At 43.4% G+C, this 17,259-nt stretch overlaps 1 protein-coding gene across 2 annotated transcripts in view; it reads left to right on the plus strand.

Moving 5' to 3' along the window:
• Positions 1–17,259, plus strand: part of ME3 (malic enzyme 3) — a 123,732-nt gene that overhangs the window by 81,184 nt on the left and 25,289 nt on the right. For both annotated transcript variants that reach the window (XM_069879842.1, XM_069879850.1), the window contains exons 4-6: positions 8,458–8,533; positions 12,197–12,358; positions 14,163–14,266. In XM_069879842.1, the coding sequence (XP_069735943.1) occupies positions 8,458–8,533; positions 12,197–12,358; positions 14,163–14,266 (342 nt within the window). The remainder of the gene's footprint in view (positions 1–8,457; positions 8,534–12,196; positions 12,359–14,162; positions 14,267–17,259) is intronic.

Genomic DNA, 17,259 nt, shown 5'->3' on the forward strand with positions numbered 1-17,259 from the left:
AGACGAGAAGAGAAAGACGAGACGAGACGAGACGAGACGAGACGAGACGAGACGAGACGAGACGAGAAGAGAAGAGAAGAGAAGAGAAGAGAAGAGAAGAGAAGAGAAGAGAAGAGAAGAGAAGAGAAGAGAAGAGAAGAGAAGAGAAGAGAAGAGAAATCTAATGGCAGCATAAAGAGCTGATCTGCCTTTGCCAAAGACTTCCCAACACATCTGCCCAGAGTGAGGTCTTCTGTAATCATAGAGTCATAGACTGGTTTGAGTTGGAAGGGACCTTAAAGATCATCCAGTTCCAACCTTCCTACCATGTGCAGGGGCACCTTCCACTGGATCAGGTTGCTCAGTGTCATCCAACCAGGCCTTGAACACTTCCAGGGATGGAGCATCCACAACTTCTCTGGGCAATCTGTGGCTGTTGCTCACCACCCTCATAGGAAAAAATGTCTTCCTAATATCTCATCTAAATCCCCTCACATTCAGCCTAAAACCATTCGCCCTCATTGTATCCCTGCACTCCCTGATAAAGAGCCCCTCCACAGCTTCCATGTAGCCCCCTTTAAGTACAGGAAAGCTGTTATAAGGTCTCCCTGGAGCCTTCTCTTCTCCAGGCTGAACAAGCACAACTCTGTCAGCTTGTTCTTAGACTTTGTGGTCTCCTCTGGACTCACTCCAGCAGATCTATGTCCTTCTTGTGCTAAGAACTCCAGAACTGAATGCAATATGGCAGGTGATTCCTACCTTCCTCAGGTTTAGCTGTGTTTTGGGGTTTTTTTCCCCTGAAGAACTCTGTGTGCAGATACAGCATTCAAGGATTTTGACAAGTCAAGTCACATCAATCTTCAATACATGACTATGGGAGACGTCCTTTAAAAACTACTGGCATTTTCTATATTTGCTACAATTTATGGCAAAAGTTAAACTGTTTTGTTGTGTGAATTCATAAGACAGGGTGTGCCACGAGAAATGTAATTTTTCTGGAAGCTGTTTGCTCTGGTATTTTCTAAGTAATATTTATTTTCTTTGTCACACTTTGTCCTATTTCTGTGTTTGCTCTTGGGGCTCCCTGCAGTGTGCTCTGAAAGTGAAGGTGTGGGTCTTGGAAGAGTTTGCACAGTGCAGGAAGGAAATATAATCAGGGCAGGACTTAATTGAACTTCCCAGGAACTTTTGATCCCCACCTTAACCTCTGTACTATCAAGTAAAACAGAATACATTATGTGTTTAGAAGTGAAAACAGATAAGGGCTCCTTGATCAATATCACTGAGCAACAGCGCTGATTGCTCATCTCAACGCATTTCTCCTTGCAGCCCTACATACATGCAGGTTTACGGCTCTACAGAGGCAGGGAAAAATCAGGGGCTTCTGTGGGGCTGGTGTCACAGAAGCATAGAACAGTCTGGGTTGAAAGGAACCTTAAATATCACCCAGTTCCAATCCCTCTGCCACAGGCAGGGACACCTTCCACTAGGTCAGGTTGCTCAAAGCCCCATCAAACCTGGCCTTGAACACCTCCAGGGACGGGGCCTCTGTGACTTCTTTGGGCAACTTGTGCCAGTGCCTCACCACCTTCACAGGAAAAAATGTCTCCTAATATCTCATCTAAATCTCCCCTCCTTCAGCTTGAAACTATACCCCCTCAACTCATCACTCGCACTCCCTGATAAAGAGTCCCTCCCTTTAAGTACTGCTATAGGGTCTCCCCACAACCTTCTCTTCTCTGGTCTAAACAACCGCAACTCTTCCAGCACCTCACAGGGGAGGTGCTCCAGCCTTCTGATCATCTCCATGGCCTCCTCTGGACTTGCTCCAACTGATCCATGTCCTTCCCGTGCTGAGAACTCCAGAACTGAATGCAGGGCTCCAGGTGAGGTTTCACGAGAGCAGAGTAGAAGGGCAGAATCCCCTCCCTTACTCTGGTGGTCACACTTCTTTGGATGCAGCCCAGGATATGAGTGGCTTTCTGAGCTGCAAGTGCGCATTGCTGGCTCTTGTGGAGCTTCTCATCTACCAGCAGGCCAAAGTTCTTCTCCTCAGGGCTGATCTCAGTCAATTCTCCACCCAGCCTCTGTTAGTGCTTGGGATTGCCCTGACCCAGGCAACCTTACACTTGGCCTTGTTGAACTTCATTAGGTTTGCACAGGCCTACCTCTTAAGCCTGTCACAATTCAGCCAAACTCCAGTGACCACAGAGCGGCTTGCAGCAGCAGTCAGCATCCATCCATGGTGACATGCCAACTTCTCTTTTTCTTCACTAGTATGAAGATAATTTTTCCAGGTGAACTTCAATGTTACTCTGAGATTGTCTTGCTCAAAGCTTTCCAGGAGGAGAAGGTCACCATGTGCCATGCCTGTCAGAGCCTTTTTCAGTGAAAACATGTATCTCAGTTTAGGTTTCTGACCGCTGTCTCACAACTTTTCCATCAGTGTTCAATGCAGCCTCAGGCAGGCTTAGATGTTAACAAAGATCTGACTCATGTCCTTTGTTTGTTGCCTTTTAAAGCAATGGCTTCCCATGGACTTCCTACCGATTCTGGTGGAAGTCCAGGCCCTACTTAGTCAAAACACTCAAGGACTTTAATGCGAGCAGGATTTCATCACCTTCAAGTTGTGAGTAGGGATGCTTAATCTTTGTCCTGACTGGCTTTGTTCTGAGGAGGAGCCTTTCCTGTCCTGATTAAAACAGAAAAGAAACATCAGAGATATTGTCTTCAGTGTTTTAATTGGGACAGGAATGGCTCCTTCTCAGAACAAAACACTCAGGACAAAGATTAAGCAATAAATAAGATTGATGGGCTGATTGCTTTGCAGAAAGCACATGGAACTTGCAGTTGAGTGGTTTGAGTTCTTCATGCTACGTATCAGACCCTGGCAAGCCTGATGTTTGCAATATCTGTAAATATTGAATGGTGCTGTTCAAATCCATACCTCCCCTACTAAGCAAGTGTCTTTTTCTTCAGAGAGTAGTCCTTTTAGAGGAGTAAGGGAGAAGAAGAAGGATGAAGCTGTTGTATTGGCTGAGTGGGACTTCTTGTGGTTTTCAACTCCTGTCAACTTAGAAGCTTTTGAGATCCGTCTAGTGGTGGCTTTTTTCCTCTACATGGACATAAATATACAAATAAGGTCCTATCTCACCTAGTAAGAAAAATTCCTGTCAAGCAAAGAGCAGGGTCCTTTTTCTTCATGCTAAGATACAAGTCAGTGATCCAGCAGAATCATCTGTTCTGCTCTTCTGTGGCTTTTGACCTGAATAATGAAGTCAGTGGACATAATTGCTGCCATATATGATGAGTGTAGAGAGGCCATTAGCTATATGGAATCACAGAAGCACAGATTGTTGAAGTTGGAAAAGACCTTTAAGATCATCGAGTCCAACTATACACGCAAAACTGCCAAGCCCACCACTAGCCCACGTCTCTGAACACCTCATCTACATGTCTTTTAAATCCTTCCAGGGATGGTGACTGCACCACTTCCCTGGGCAGCCTCTTCCAGTGCCTGATAACCCTTTCAGGGGAGTAATATATCGTAATATCCAGCCTAAACCTCCCCTGCACAACTTGAGGCCATTTCCCTGTGTCTTGTTACTTGGGAGAAGATGCCAACAGCCATATAAATGCAAAGAGGCAAGTGGAGTCATAGGAGTGCTACCCAAAACCAGAACACAGGACAAGACTGTAAGAGGAGCAAAGCACTGGCCAAAGAGGTTTTACTGGAACTCGATAAAGCAAAGGCACTGGTTGCATTGCATTTTGGTTTGATTGCATGTGGGAGACAACAGTCAGCTAGAAAAGTGGGGGAACACAACAGCAGGAGGGTTGCAGACACAGCCACAGAAGCATTGGTAATTGCTAAGAAAAAGCTATTAGGAAGAGTGACTTTGGTGTAGAAAGGAGATGAGGAGAGATTTGGAGCTGTGAGGAAAGAAGTGGCATAATCTTTTTCACTCCAAGTTTGGGGAAGTGAAGCTTTGTACATTATCTGTAAACAAACAGTGCTTTAGAGATAAGTGCTGTTTTCTCCATCGTACAGTGTTTCTTCTAAGGGGAAATAGCTCAGAAAGTAGCATTGCCAACCATAAAGATCAACAAAGGGATCAGTACTTTGGCTTTTTAAAAAAGTGACCACTCATTGAATGAAAACATTGCAGAACCTCTTTGTTTCCTCATATGTGAGACATGTTAAAACTTGTTCCTTCACAAATTCCTAAAAGAAATGAATTTATTCTATAGAACTGTCACTGATGTCTGGCGTTGCTTCCTCTGGCCACCAAACATATCCTGTCTCCATTGTCCCTGAACCCTTTCTAAACTGAGCCTTGCAGATCTGGGATTGCCTTTATTGTGGGTCTTTCAAAATGCCATCAGGGCAGCCAAGATATAACCTATACTGAGCACCAACACAGGATTCTTCCCATGGCTCACAGGGGAAGAATCATAGAATGGTTTGGGTCGGAACCTTAAAGATCATACAATTCTAACCCCTGGCATGGGCAAAAAACACATTCCACTGGATGAGACGGCTCAAAGCTCCATCCAACCTGGCCTTGAACACCTCCAAGTCTGAGTCTTCCACAATTTCTCTGGACAACCTATGCCAGTGCCTCACCACTCTCACAGGAAAAAATATCTTCATAATGTTTAATCTAAATCTCCCCCCTTTCAGCTTGAAACCATTCCCTCTCATCCTATCCCTATACTCCCTGATATATAGACTCCTTGTGTAGCTTTGTAATTCCTAATGCACTTCCATGAACTCATCCAGAACAAAATCAGAAAGGAAAAGAAAACATCCTTAGCTTAGGGATGATAAAAGGTGTTGTGTAGTGTAGGTGGATGAATCCAATCCCTTTGACAGATTCTGCAGTGATGATTTGCAGCCTGCTGAATCTTGAAGTCTAGTTTGGGCAGCTTGACATGACCTGCAGAAATCCAGAGGGATATAGTGTCTCAGTGATAAATTAAGGACCTGCAACTCTCCTCAGAGTTTTCTGGAACCTTACAGACGTGCTTAGTTGCACCATAAAATCTAGTCTAACTTCCACCTTAACAGAAGGCAGCTGTAGGGAAATCTGTGGTGTTAATGGTCTGAGTGGGAAACTGGAGCTCTGAAACCTTAATGAATGCAGCTTGGAGCACTCCTTACTCAAAATTACCCCCACAAAAGTAACAGCTCTCTGAAAGTTACTGTTTAGCCAGAAGTAATTGTACAGTCTATGTGTTCTGGCTTGACATTCCTGGAGCAGTTAATTTTTACTAAGCTCTTTTTTCTTCTGGTTTTGGCCCCGTGCATGTGTGTTTGCCTGGCAGGATCTTATAGCAGCCTTCAGCTACTTAAAGGGGCCTACAGGGAAGCTGGGGGAGGCTCTTTATCAGGGAGTGCAGGGATAAGATCTGAGATGTGGCCTCACCAGCGCTGAGTACAAGGATTTGATCGCTTCCCTGCTCCTGCTGGCCACACCGTTTCTGGTACAAGCCAGGGTGATGTTGGCCTTCTGGGCCACCTGGTCACAGTGCTGGCTCAGTTGGCTGTCGACGAGCACTTCCTTTTCATGGTGCAAGCAGTCATTAGATTTTGGAAGACACAGGCTGAACACTGACAGATTGGGAGCAGACGTTGGAAACCAGCCCCCTGCCCTCCCGAGACAGTGGTCAGAATCAGGATCTCTTCAGAGGCAGTGGGAATCAACCCTCTCCGTTTTGTGTAAAACCCACAGTTCATGGAGCCACAGGACTGTTGGTGGGTAGCCTGTTGGGTTTCAGCTTCTGCTGCAAGCACTGGGTGTCTTTCAAAGGTTTATCAGCTGGTGGACTCCCTTCAGCACTGAGATACGAATGTATGAGGCACATAGGAAGATATTTCAGTAACAGGTGTCTCAAAATAACTTGAAATATCCACAATGGTGTTACTAATCTCTGCTTTTAATTCTCAGTTAATAACTCCTTTCTAAGCGTTGATGGCGAAAATACAGTACCGCTTTCTCATCAAGATTAACATCAGTGAATACTGCCTTTGAGATAGGCCATGTAGACGTGATTAGTACATTAGTTACTGGGCACAGTTTTGAAGAACTATGGTGAACAAATGAAGCATTGCACTCCTTTTCTTTTCTGCATTTCTGATCTTTCAGCGTGATTGTGAACTTGATCAGAGTTGAAGTCAGCACTTTTATTTTTCTTCTTTTCAAAGCGAAGATCTTTTTCATTAGGAATCCCACGGTTAACTGTGGGAAGATATCTGTGCAGTAGAAGAGTCACGAGAGAGGAGTTCTTGCTTTAGAGAGTAGCCCAATTATGTCTGATTATTCATCACTCATATAGACTTACAATGGAGGTTGTTGTCAAGCTTTTTCTACCTAATATTTCACATTAGAACCCCAAAGCATGACCGGATCTGAACTTACTGGGGCTGAGCAATAGCAGAGAGATGTAAGCAGCAAAACTCATAGAATCATTGAATTTTAGAATGCTTTGATTTGGAAAGGACCTTAAGGATCATACGGTTCCTACCCTCTGCCGTGGGAAGGGACACCTTCCACTGGATTAGGTTGCTCAAAGCCCCATCCAGCCAGGCCTTAAACACATCCAGAGACGGGGCGTCCAACACTTCTCTGTGTAAACTATGCGAGTGCCTCACCACCCTCACAGGAAAGAATTTCTTCCTAATATGTCATCTAAATCTCCTCTCTTTCCATTTAAAATTGTTCCGTCTCATCCTATTCCTGCACTTCTTTTCAGCTTTCCTGTAGTCCCCCTTTAAGAATGGGAAGATTGCTATAGGGTCTCCCTAGAGTCTTCTCTTCATTTGTCCATTGTTCCAGCTGATACTAATCGCTGACATAACTCCTCCTTTTGTGAGTAGGTAACAAGGCATGGAAAATGGGTACTTCTGCCTGTTAAGAGGAATCATGGCACTAGAGCCCCCAAATTGTGCTGATTAGGGATCACTTTGAGTACCATGAGCAATTTAGCCTGAGACTCATATGAAGGAGGTTGCTTTTTGAGTTTAGCACTGCCTAAAAGGCATTGCAAAAAAAAAATGCTCCAAACATCCAAGCAAAGATCAGCTAATGTGAATAATGCCATCCTGGATATTGAGGGAATCCCTGCTATGGATGCTATTTTGATAACAATAGTAAAGAAAAGAAAAATAAGCCCCAAATCTAAAACACGTTTCAAGAATGCTGTCTTCCAGTTCCTAATTTTATTAAAGAGAAGGCATTGTTGTTTAAGCAATGAAGACCTTTGTGTTAAGAAATGATCAGCCTTAGTACAATTAGATGTGCGATTGTCTGTATGAATAGTTCATACAGAGATTTCCTCTAAACATTTAATTTTCTGTTTCACTTTGACTGTTTCACTTTGACTGTTTTCATTTGGTGAACACAAGTGTCAAAAACTAGGGTCAGATATTATGGGAAGAAAATACTGTTACAAGGACATGTTTGGCTTGGTTGAAGCAAATGCCACAGCAAGTATTGATCTAATTGCATCCTGTTGGAGCTCTGTTGACCAGAGAGGGGACCCTAAATCCCTAGCTCAGTAACAGACAACCACATCATTTGTAGCAGGATGAGAAAGATTGTGCTTTCACTGTTTGAAGTGGGGTCCTCAGTACAAGAAGGACATTGAGGGGCTAGAGCGCATCCAGAGAAGGGCAATGGAGCACAGGATTTATGGGGAACAGCTGAGTGATCTGGGGGTATTCAGTCTGGATAAAAGGAGTTTGAGGGAAGACCTCATCACTCTCCGCAGCTCCCAGAAAGGAGGTTGGAGCCAGGCAGGGGTTGGGCTCAGCTTCCAAGAAACAAGTGATAACATGAGAGCAAATGGCCTCAGGTCACACCAGAAGAGGTTTAGATTGGATATTAGGAAAAAAATTCTTTACTGAAAGAGTGGTGAAACATTGGAAGAGGCTGTCCAGAGTAGTGGTGGAGTCACCATCCCTGGAGGTGTTCAAAGAACATATGACTGTGGCACTTGGGGACATGGTTTAGTAGTCACGGTGGTGTTAGGCTGACAGTTGGACTGGATGATCTTTTCCAACCTTAATGACTCTGTGGTTCTATGAAGTGCCAGCAATAAGCTCCCCAGGAAGGAACGTGTAACAAGGCTTATGGAAAAAACATCAGCCTCCCCTGCATTTACCTGAATTATTTTAACTGGAAGACTCTTCTTCACTAAGAGTTTGTTCCCTGAACCAAAGATGGTGAAATGTGCCACACCAGTGGCTGTTGAGTGAAGTTGCCCTTAAAGACTTTAAGCCTTGGGGGTTGAAAATGAGAATTAAACTCATTATTAGCAATCCCTTGAGGTCTCATTGCTATGCCAGAAAATAGCCTGCTTTTGTGCTCTGTAGCTCATTTCCACGTGTTTTCGAGTTTCACCTGTTTTGTTTTATCCTGGGGTTATTAATTTTATGACAAGGCTTCTTTTTCTTCTTTTTTTTCCCTTTCTTAGGGGATTGTTTATCACCATCCATGACAAAGGCCATATTGCAACAATGCTCAACTCCTGGCCTGAAGAAAATATTAAGGTATGTAGCATGTTTCCTGTGGACTGGGAAAATACAGGGATTTGGGTGGAAAATTGGACACAGAATGCAACTGCTTGGCATTATTTACGGAATTACATATTCAAAAGGACAAGCTAAGAAATATTCCCTTCCTCAGAGAATTTCCAGAACTTCAGAGACTCTGTTGTGTGTATGGGTCAGGAACACCTTTATCAAAGGTGGCAGGACCTCGGGCAATAGAAAGAGTGTGCATGATAGTAAATTTGTACAGAATGGGGGTTCTAGCAAAGGAGGAAGAAATAGGGTGAGGGGGGTGAATTCTGTGGCTAACTCACATCTTGTTAGATGGACCAAAGCTTTTCAAGGTATCTCTGTAACTGACTTGCTTGTAGGACTCCTCCCTAGAGCCAATGAGTCATGCAGTATCCAGAACACTGGCAACTCTGCAAACAATGTTTGATATCCAGCAGCTGAAAATATTACTGACACCCCACCCAAAAAAAGGGATCTTGTGAAGTGTTTTTCACTTGAGCTTGGGGCTGGGCAAGTCCCTGGCATGAAATAAAGTCAACATGTAAGACAGGTCTTGCCAGTCACCTCCTTCCATCAGCCTGAAAGTGCATGTGTCTGAGAATTTCCCTGTCTACTGACAGAGCTTGAGTTCCCTATCAGCATGTGTTTCTTCCAGGAACAAAGATTTGGGCACTAAGTAAAACTTGCAAGCATTTTCCATTTCTAAGGGGAAAATAAAAAGGACTCTAACATGTTCCCAGAAAAAAGTAATCATACTCCTATAACCTTGTCTTTGGAATCATGATTAGAACAGATGCAAACTAGATATTTTGTCCTTGCTCTGTCTGTCCAAAGATCTCAGTATTTCCATTTGTTTCTATCTCAGGACTGCGAGCAGAACTCATTGTGGCTAATAGCTGTGTTTTTGCAGATGGGAAAACTGGCACAGAAAGTTTAGAGATGATTGTTAAAATAGCCCCCTCTGGCACCCAGATCAGATATAGGTAGGGCAGGGGTCCACGGAAGAGATTCAGGCTATCTGTTTTCCAGGACTGCCAGACGCAGCTGATCATAGAATCATTGAATAGTTTCAGTTGGAAGCAAACTTGAAGATCATCCAGTTCTAACCCCCTGCCATGGGCAGGGACACCTTCCGCTGGGTCATGTTGCTCAAAGCCTCATCCAGCCTGACCTTGAACACGTCCATGACTTCTCTGGGGAACCTGTCCCAGTGCCTCACAACCCTCACAGGAAAAAAATCATCCTGATATTTAATCTAAATCTCCCCTCTTTTAGCTTAAAACCATTCCCCCTTGTTCTATCCCTGCTCTCCTGATAATGAACCCCTCCCCAGCTTTTCTATAGGCCCCTTTTAAGCACTGGAATGACTGGAAGGACTGTTTTTATCAGTTTGGGACTGCTGGGCTCCCAGTGTGTTTGTAAACAAATGTCTCTGTGCCTAAACTGGTAGACACTGGAACACTTGAGATTCTGAGATAACTAAGGAGACATAGGGACTGCACCCAAGTCCCTAGAGGGACCTAGTGTTTTGAAAAGGTTGAATAGCAACACCAGTAAGTCCCATTAAAGAAAGAGGAGAAATACATGGAGATGCTGCCCCACCTTTTGCTTTGTGGCTCCTTTGAGCTTCGTGGCAACAGCATTTACTGTGGAAATGGGAAATTTGGATTGTCTGCCTGGATTCTCTGCCTGGAAGTTTGCTCTGCTTAGCTTACCAAAGCCTTAGCCAAGCTCTCATGCCCCACCTCAACCCCTTCTGTGGAATCTGGACTCCTCTGAAGGAATCAGTGCCAGAAGCAGAACAAGCGAAAGAAGCCACTTCTGAGCATACTCATGTGGGAGTGTAGGCTTTTTGTGTCTCTTCAAAGGTGGCTAATGAATCCTGTAATGAAGAAACATTGGATAAAATGTCAGTAGCCCTCATCAGCACATCCCCTTTCTATTTTTTTTCCTCTGGTTCCTTAATTTTGTAGGGTGTCACTATAACTATGTGTGTTATGACCCTGAAATATATCATGCCTGAAATGACCAGAGGGGTTTTTTTTTTGCTAGAGGGCAAAATAGATGTAAAAAATGAATAGGCACGTGTGTCCTCTGTAGCTGTAGCTTCTCCTCAGGCTTACTGAACTATGTAATGTAATGTAACTCTGTTCTGTCATTACAAACAGTGGTTTGGGTTGACGGAGAAAATAGTCTTGGAGTGTGTAAATAGTTCACGTTGAATAAGAAAGGACACTGAAACAAATTAGTGTGATTCTTCCTGAAATAGTGAAGTGCAGCAAGAGGTTTATTCCACTCCCAAACAACGAAATGCTTCTCCATCACAGCAATAAATCAATATTTCCTTATTATCCCCCACTCCAGGAAAGTACCTCTACCGAGATGGCTTCTAATCCCCCATCCTCTTAGTTCTTACTAAAGCACGTGGATGCATATGTCCTATGTCCTAACTTTAGCCTTAAATGTGCAGATCAGCAAATAAATAACTTCTCTGTCTCCTTTGAATTCCAAGCTAGACCCTGCACTTGATTCCCCCACAGCCTGACAAAACATTTAATGTGAGCTCCCTGTTCTCTGACGTGCTGGGGCAGTGCTGAAAGTTATTATTGTGTTTTACAGCTTTCTCCTGCAGTAGGACTGCACTCCAGTATCTTCCTTTTCTTACTGATTTTCAGAATTGCCCCAAATAGTGCCTGACCGTGGGGACAAAACCAACAAATGGTGTAGTTAACCTAAAAATAGTGAGGCTTAGTCAGATCTGCTTGGTCATTTGCATCCTAAGGTGTTGGTGTACAGTGTGGGTTGAACAGCTCGACTTTAGGGACAACATTAAGTAGGATTTTATTTCTCTTCTTGTCACAAAGAAATGATAACAAGAAGAAAAATGTAATATCATGGACAAGAGATTTTGGTGAAGTGTAACGTGATGGTATTGCTGAAATGCAAAAGGCCAGTTGCATAGAGTTAAAAGGCAGTTGTTTAACTGCCAACTTGGGGAGAAAAATTGGTCTAATATTGACTACATAGAGCAGCAGCCCCTCCACAGTCCATGCTGCTGCCCATTCTGATGGCTTCTGTCTACCTGCCTTACAGCCAGGGTACCTGAGGGAAAGGGGCCGGGTTATGGTGAGTATTGTTTTGATTACCTGATGTTGGCTACTCAATGTGATGTATGAACTTGTTACTACTTGGAATCATAGGATCATTTAGATTGGAAAAGACCCTTCATATCACTAAGTCCAGCAGTTCTTCCACAGATACAGTTCATAACCACAAGCAGTGCTGTACAGAGCTCTTTTTCCTGAGAAAGAGAGAAAAAATAAAGGCTGGACCTCTTTTGTGCAGCTTCTGGTTGAGAGATGCACAAAGAGCCATAGTGACTGGGTTCTGGTACAAATGAATTGAAGTGCTGGCAAGCAGAGCTGCTTCTGTCCCACACTGCATGCACCTACACATCAGTCACATTGTTGCTAACCTGAAAAATGCACAGCACTCTATCACTAACAGCTAGATAGCCTGAGGTCATGTAGAAGGAGCAAATATCCATTGCACAATTCAACTGCAAAACAGCATTGGTGTGAAGACAGTGGAGCTGATTTTGCTTTGGAAGCCTTGGCTATCACATTCAATGGTCTCTTTTGATTCTCCTAGGCCATCGTGGTAACAGATGGAGAGAGGATTCTTGGTTTAGGAGATCTAGGAAGTTACGGCATGGGGATCCCCGTGGGGAAACTTGCTTTGTACACAGCTTGTGGTGGAGTTAACCCACAACAGTGTCTCCCTGTCCTGCTGGATGTTGGCACAGACAATGAGGTAAGAGTTTTTCATAGATCTAATGGGGGAGAGAAAGAATTGAGATTAATGCTTAACTGAGGCCAGTTCCCTAAATCATAGATTCATAGCATCATATAAACACAGAATGGTTTGGGCAGGAAGGGACTTTAGAGATCATCCAGTTCAAACCTCCCTGACATGGGCAAGGACACTTTCCACTGGATCAGGGTGCTCAAAGCCTCATCCAACCTGGCCTTGAATGCCTCCAGGGATGGGATATCCATGACTTCTCTGGGCAATCTGTTCCAGTGCCTCACCAACCTCAGAGTAAAAAATTTCTTCCTGATATCTAAATGTGAAGGCAAGCCAGATACATCAAAGATGTATCATACAGTCATAGAATCATTAATGTTGGAAAAGGCCTCTAAGATCATCAAGTCCAACTGTTGAGATGATGGCTACACCAGGACTGCAGGGAACTGGCCGGGTTTCATTCCTGTTTGATGCTCAAGAAATTTTCACTCATATGAAGAACTGAAAAAAACCCTAAGTAGTCTCATGGTCCCATGATGAGATGATTCCGAATGTTGCCAGTTGGAGCTCCACCTTTCAGCTCAGCAAGGTGAGTTGAAAGACTTTGTACATGAAGTCCTAGATTTATTATTCTTCTGGTAATTGTGAGAAAATAGGCAGATGCTCATGTCTGGATAGAGGTGACTGTATTCTAGAAAATAGACAATCCCTGGTGGGTGGTTTGGGAATGATTAATTCCAGTGTTTTGTCAGATTGCACACTTTAGTGCACATGATAACCAGACAAGAAGACTCCATCTGTTTACAGATTTTTGCCTTATGACTCTGGCTCAGAAAGGCCAAAGTGCAACGTTTCAGCAATGCCAGAATGGACATCTGTGAGGATGTCGTTTTCTAAAATTAATATCCTATAGTTATTTGTGAGGGCCTGGGTTTGTCCAGTTTCATAAAATGTACTTACACCTCACTTGACCCCGAGTAAACAAAGCACATGTTTCTTGAGAGACATAACAAACCTGGGCTATAAAAGCTTTGAGTTTGTGTATGAAGAGAGAGAAGTGCTAGCGTTTTCAGACATGCCCATGCTCACTGGAAAGCTAGATTTTTCTGCACCTCTTAACACACCAGCCCTAAATGTCTCACACTATACGCTTGAAAAGAATGAAAAAAAGCAAAATGCATGGCTGTCGATGACATCTGGGATGAGATTCCCAGTAAACTCTTTGGTCTCTGGTCCTAGGATTATTTTATCCCTTCAGCACAGGGACCTGTCATAGTTCTGTGGAAAAAATGGAGTGCTCATCTCAGACTGTTCCAGTCTTTCCTGAAAAGTGGGAACTCTGAACTTGGAGTCTCTGAGGCTAAAGCTATCTCAGTCTCTCACTTCTTGGTGTTTCCAGTCAACACAGCACTGTACTTGACTTTGGCTCCTTCATCTCTTCCTTCTCCTCCATACTGGTCTGCACACCACCAAGTGCTGGTGTGCTCCAAGCCCTGCAGCTGAAGTTTCCCTCCAGAGGAATCTGTGTATCAATGTTTCCCCACTTCCAGGGATGGGGCATTCACAACTTCTCTAGGCAACCTGTTCCAGTGCCTCACCACACTCACAGCAGCATATATCTTCTTAATATCTAATCTAAATCTTCCTTCTTTCAGCTTAAAACTTTTCCCCCTCATCCTATCACTGCACTCCCTGATAAAGAGCCCCTCCACATCATCATATGACTACAAGAGACCAACTTTTTGCGTAGGCTGAGACGTAAATCCATCCGTGGAAGAGAAGGTGTCAACAGAATTGCTTTGTGTCCTAGGCTCTCCTGAATGATCCACTCTATATTGGCCTGAAACACAAGAGGGTTCGTGGGAAAGAGTACGACGAACTGGTTGATGAGTTTATGCAGGCTGTCACCAACAAGTAAGTCGGATTATATACATGGCTTCTCTGGAACAAATGTTGCAACTCCTGCAATAAACATTAGTATAATTGATCATCCAAGCAAATGTTATTTAAACGAAAGTCTCCTGGGTGGTCAACAAATTGCTCTTTGTGCTTGAACACTCTATATCAAAAATATTTGTCTTCAGAGAACTTAAATGGGACTATTTATAACCATTTCCTGCCCATATAGATCAGAGGTGTCAAACTTGTGCCCTGTGGGCTGCATCTGGCCTCCATCTTACATTTATGAGCCTCATTCAGCACAGACAGAATCTAGACTTCGTTCGTTTACGTTTTGTATAGGAAGTTTGTAGTTTTCACCATTATGAAGGAAATAATCTAATAGGAAAAGGCACTTTACTGGGCAGAGTAATACCTGTCCGAGTCTGCAGACTGTGTGTCTATCGCTTTGGTAAAAATAGGAGCTTCCCTGATGGCATTTAACTCTGTGGAGTGATAAGGCCAGGACCGTAAGTTTTGCCGTTTTAATGGTGGGACAGACTGAGTGCGTATTTCCATTCTTACTGACTAGCTGGGGTAGAAGGTCTCTGATATACCAAGGAGTTCAATGTAAGAAGAGCAGAACCGCACGTTCAGTGCTGTGTGGGCACCTCTTCCACTGGACTGAGTTCATCTTACAGTAAAAAAGAAAATATATTAAAATCATAGAATCGTAGAATGATTGAATGGTTTGGGTTGGAAGGCACCTTAAAGATCATCCAGTTCCAATCCCCCTGCCACAGGCAGGGACACCTTCCAGACGGAGCCGTGGCCCCTGTATCTGTATGAACCCGATACCACTGCCTTGCCTGTTGGCTTAAAAATACCTAAGGGTTACTGCAGAGAAGAGACTTTTTGTTTGTGCTATGAATTGTCCCTCTTTATATTTGATAAGAAAGCTTAACTGAAATTTCAGTCGATTACCATGCAGTATTATCAAATCATGTAATCATGCAATGGTTTGGGTCAGAAAGAACTTCAAAGACCATCCAGTTCCAGCCACCCTGCCATGGCCAGGGACATGTTCCACTGGATTAGGTTGCTCACAGCCTCATTATATTAGGCACTTAAAGGTTATCTAGGGGGAAAAAATTCTTTGAGGCTAGAAAGCTGGTAAAATACAGCTAGGAAATCACTAGAGAGTCTACAAGAAGAAATTATTTAAGGGCTCTCAGGTTTGACTTGTGGGCTTATTTTGATTCTAGTCACTAATTAATCCTTCAAAGCAACTATCCCACTTCCTTCTGGCCAGGAGACCACAGGATATTGCAGTGTGGGTGTTGATGATAGAATGGGAACAATAGAATAAGAATCCAGATTATGATCTCAGCCATCATAAATTGCACTCTGAGATTGACTTTTGTGGTGTTAAATGCAAAGCTCGTTGTACCCAGTGGTCCTGCAACAGGGATGTCAGCAACATGGGTCAGAGAGAAACTTTGCCTTTTCTGTGCCTGCTGCTGGAGAGGAAGGATTGGTTGTTATTTTCCTGTGTTTAATTTACATCAACTAATCTCCACATTGAAGGGTGAAAACACACAGCCATGAAACAATGAGCCCTTATCTTGTGAGGAGGTGATGTCATGTCTAATGCTTTCATACAAGTAGTGGGAATCAAGTTCCTGGGGCCCCTGTCCCAACTTTTCTATTTCTCTTAGCTGCGATGAGTTGCTTGAACACAGATAAGCCCCAAAAAACTTCTCTGCAAAGTGGGGCTGGGAAATTCCATGTTGCATTTCTCCATTCACATCTGTAAAGTATTTGAAGATCCTTAAGTGAAAGGAGCCATTACCCTATATTATCATCCTGACCACCAGCATACTTTAAAGCATTGTTGGAGCATGATCCTTTGTGAGCTCTGGGCTGGTGAATAATCCCACTAGCAGCCTGGGTTTGGCAAACTTAAATGAAACAGATTCATTTGGTTTCAAATTTCCACTGGAATGACTGGATGTAACCCAGTAGGAGTTTTTGCTTCTGTTACAAAAAGAAGCAGGAATTGTTCAGAAGGTCAAGAACATACTGTTTTATTGAATATAGCCTGCTTCCACGTGTGAGGAAACCTGTAAGTACAAACCGCTGTAATCTGCTGCTGCAGTTCCTTATGCAAGTCTATGATGTCACATGCAAATTCAGTTATCTGGGGAGGAGTCTCCTGGGTTGCCACAAACCTCTTGCAGTGCGGGAGTTTTCATTTTCAACTTGGTGTTAATGCAGAAATTCTGTCTGCTTCCTGAGGGTACTTCGACTTCTCATGGAAACCATTTGTCAGTTCCTCTACAGGAGTACCTCCCGACCTGTCAAATCACTGCTGGCTCAGGGGACATTTGTCACTGATGTGGAATGTGTCAGAGTGCACAAGAAAGCCAGGGGAGTGAAGATTTACTCTTCTAGTGGAATATTAACGTCAAACAGATGTCAAATTTCTGTAGCTGAAGACCTCTACAATCAGCTCCTGGTCTCATAATAGCTACTCTGCAATGACATGAAAAGCATCTTAGGGGCTTTGGAGTTAGCACTTAGAGTATTTTGAAATAAAGTCTAACCTTTAGGCAATTTTAGAAAGAAAACCCCTCCTGAAACACCAGGATAAATTACTGCATTTTCCTGTTGCCTAAACCTCAATTCATTACACATTCACCTAAAAACACATGTAATGACTGAGTTATTGTTAGATCTCTAGGCCATACATTTTGCTCCTCTTGGGAGGCAAAAACATGCAAAATTTGGCCTGCTGAGCTTAGCCTATGACTTAAAGACACAGCCTGACAAATTGCTGTTTTCTTACAATGAGTAATATGTGTCATATGGGAAAATACACTACTTCATTTTTCGCTTTCCTCAGTTGCCATGGCAAAGGGCAAGCCAGTTTTATTCTTGAACTCGTGCATTTTTGCAGGCTGGAATAAATAACCACCTAAAGTGTCGAATGTTCATAATCGGAATAACCCACAGAATTTCTGGAGACT

The sequence above is a fragment of the Phaenicophaeus curvirostris genome, chromosome 1, assembly GCF_032191515.1.
Source record: "Phaenicophaeus curvirostris isolate KB17595 chromosome 1, BPBGC_Pcur_1.0, whole genome shotgun sequence".
NCBI classification, from domain to species: domain Eukaryota; kingdom Metazoa; phylum Chordata; class Aves; order Cuculiformes; family Cuculidae; genus Phaenicophaeus; species Phaenicophaeus curvirostris.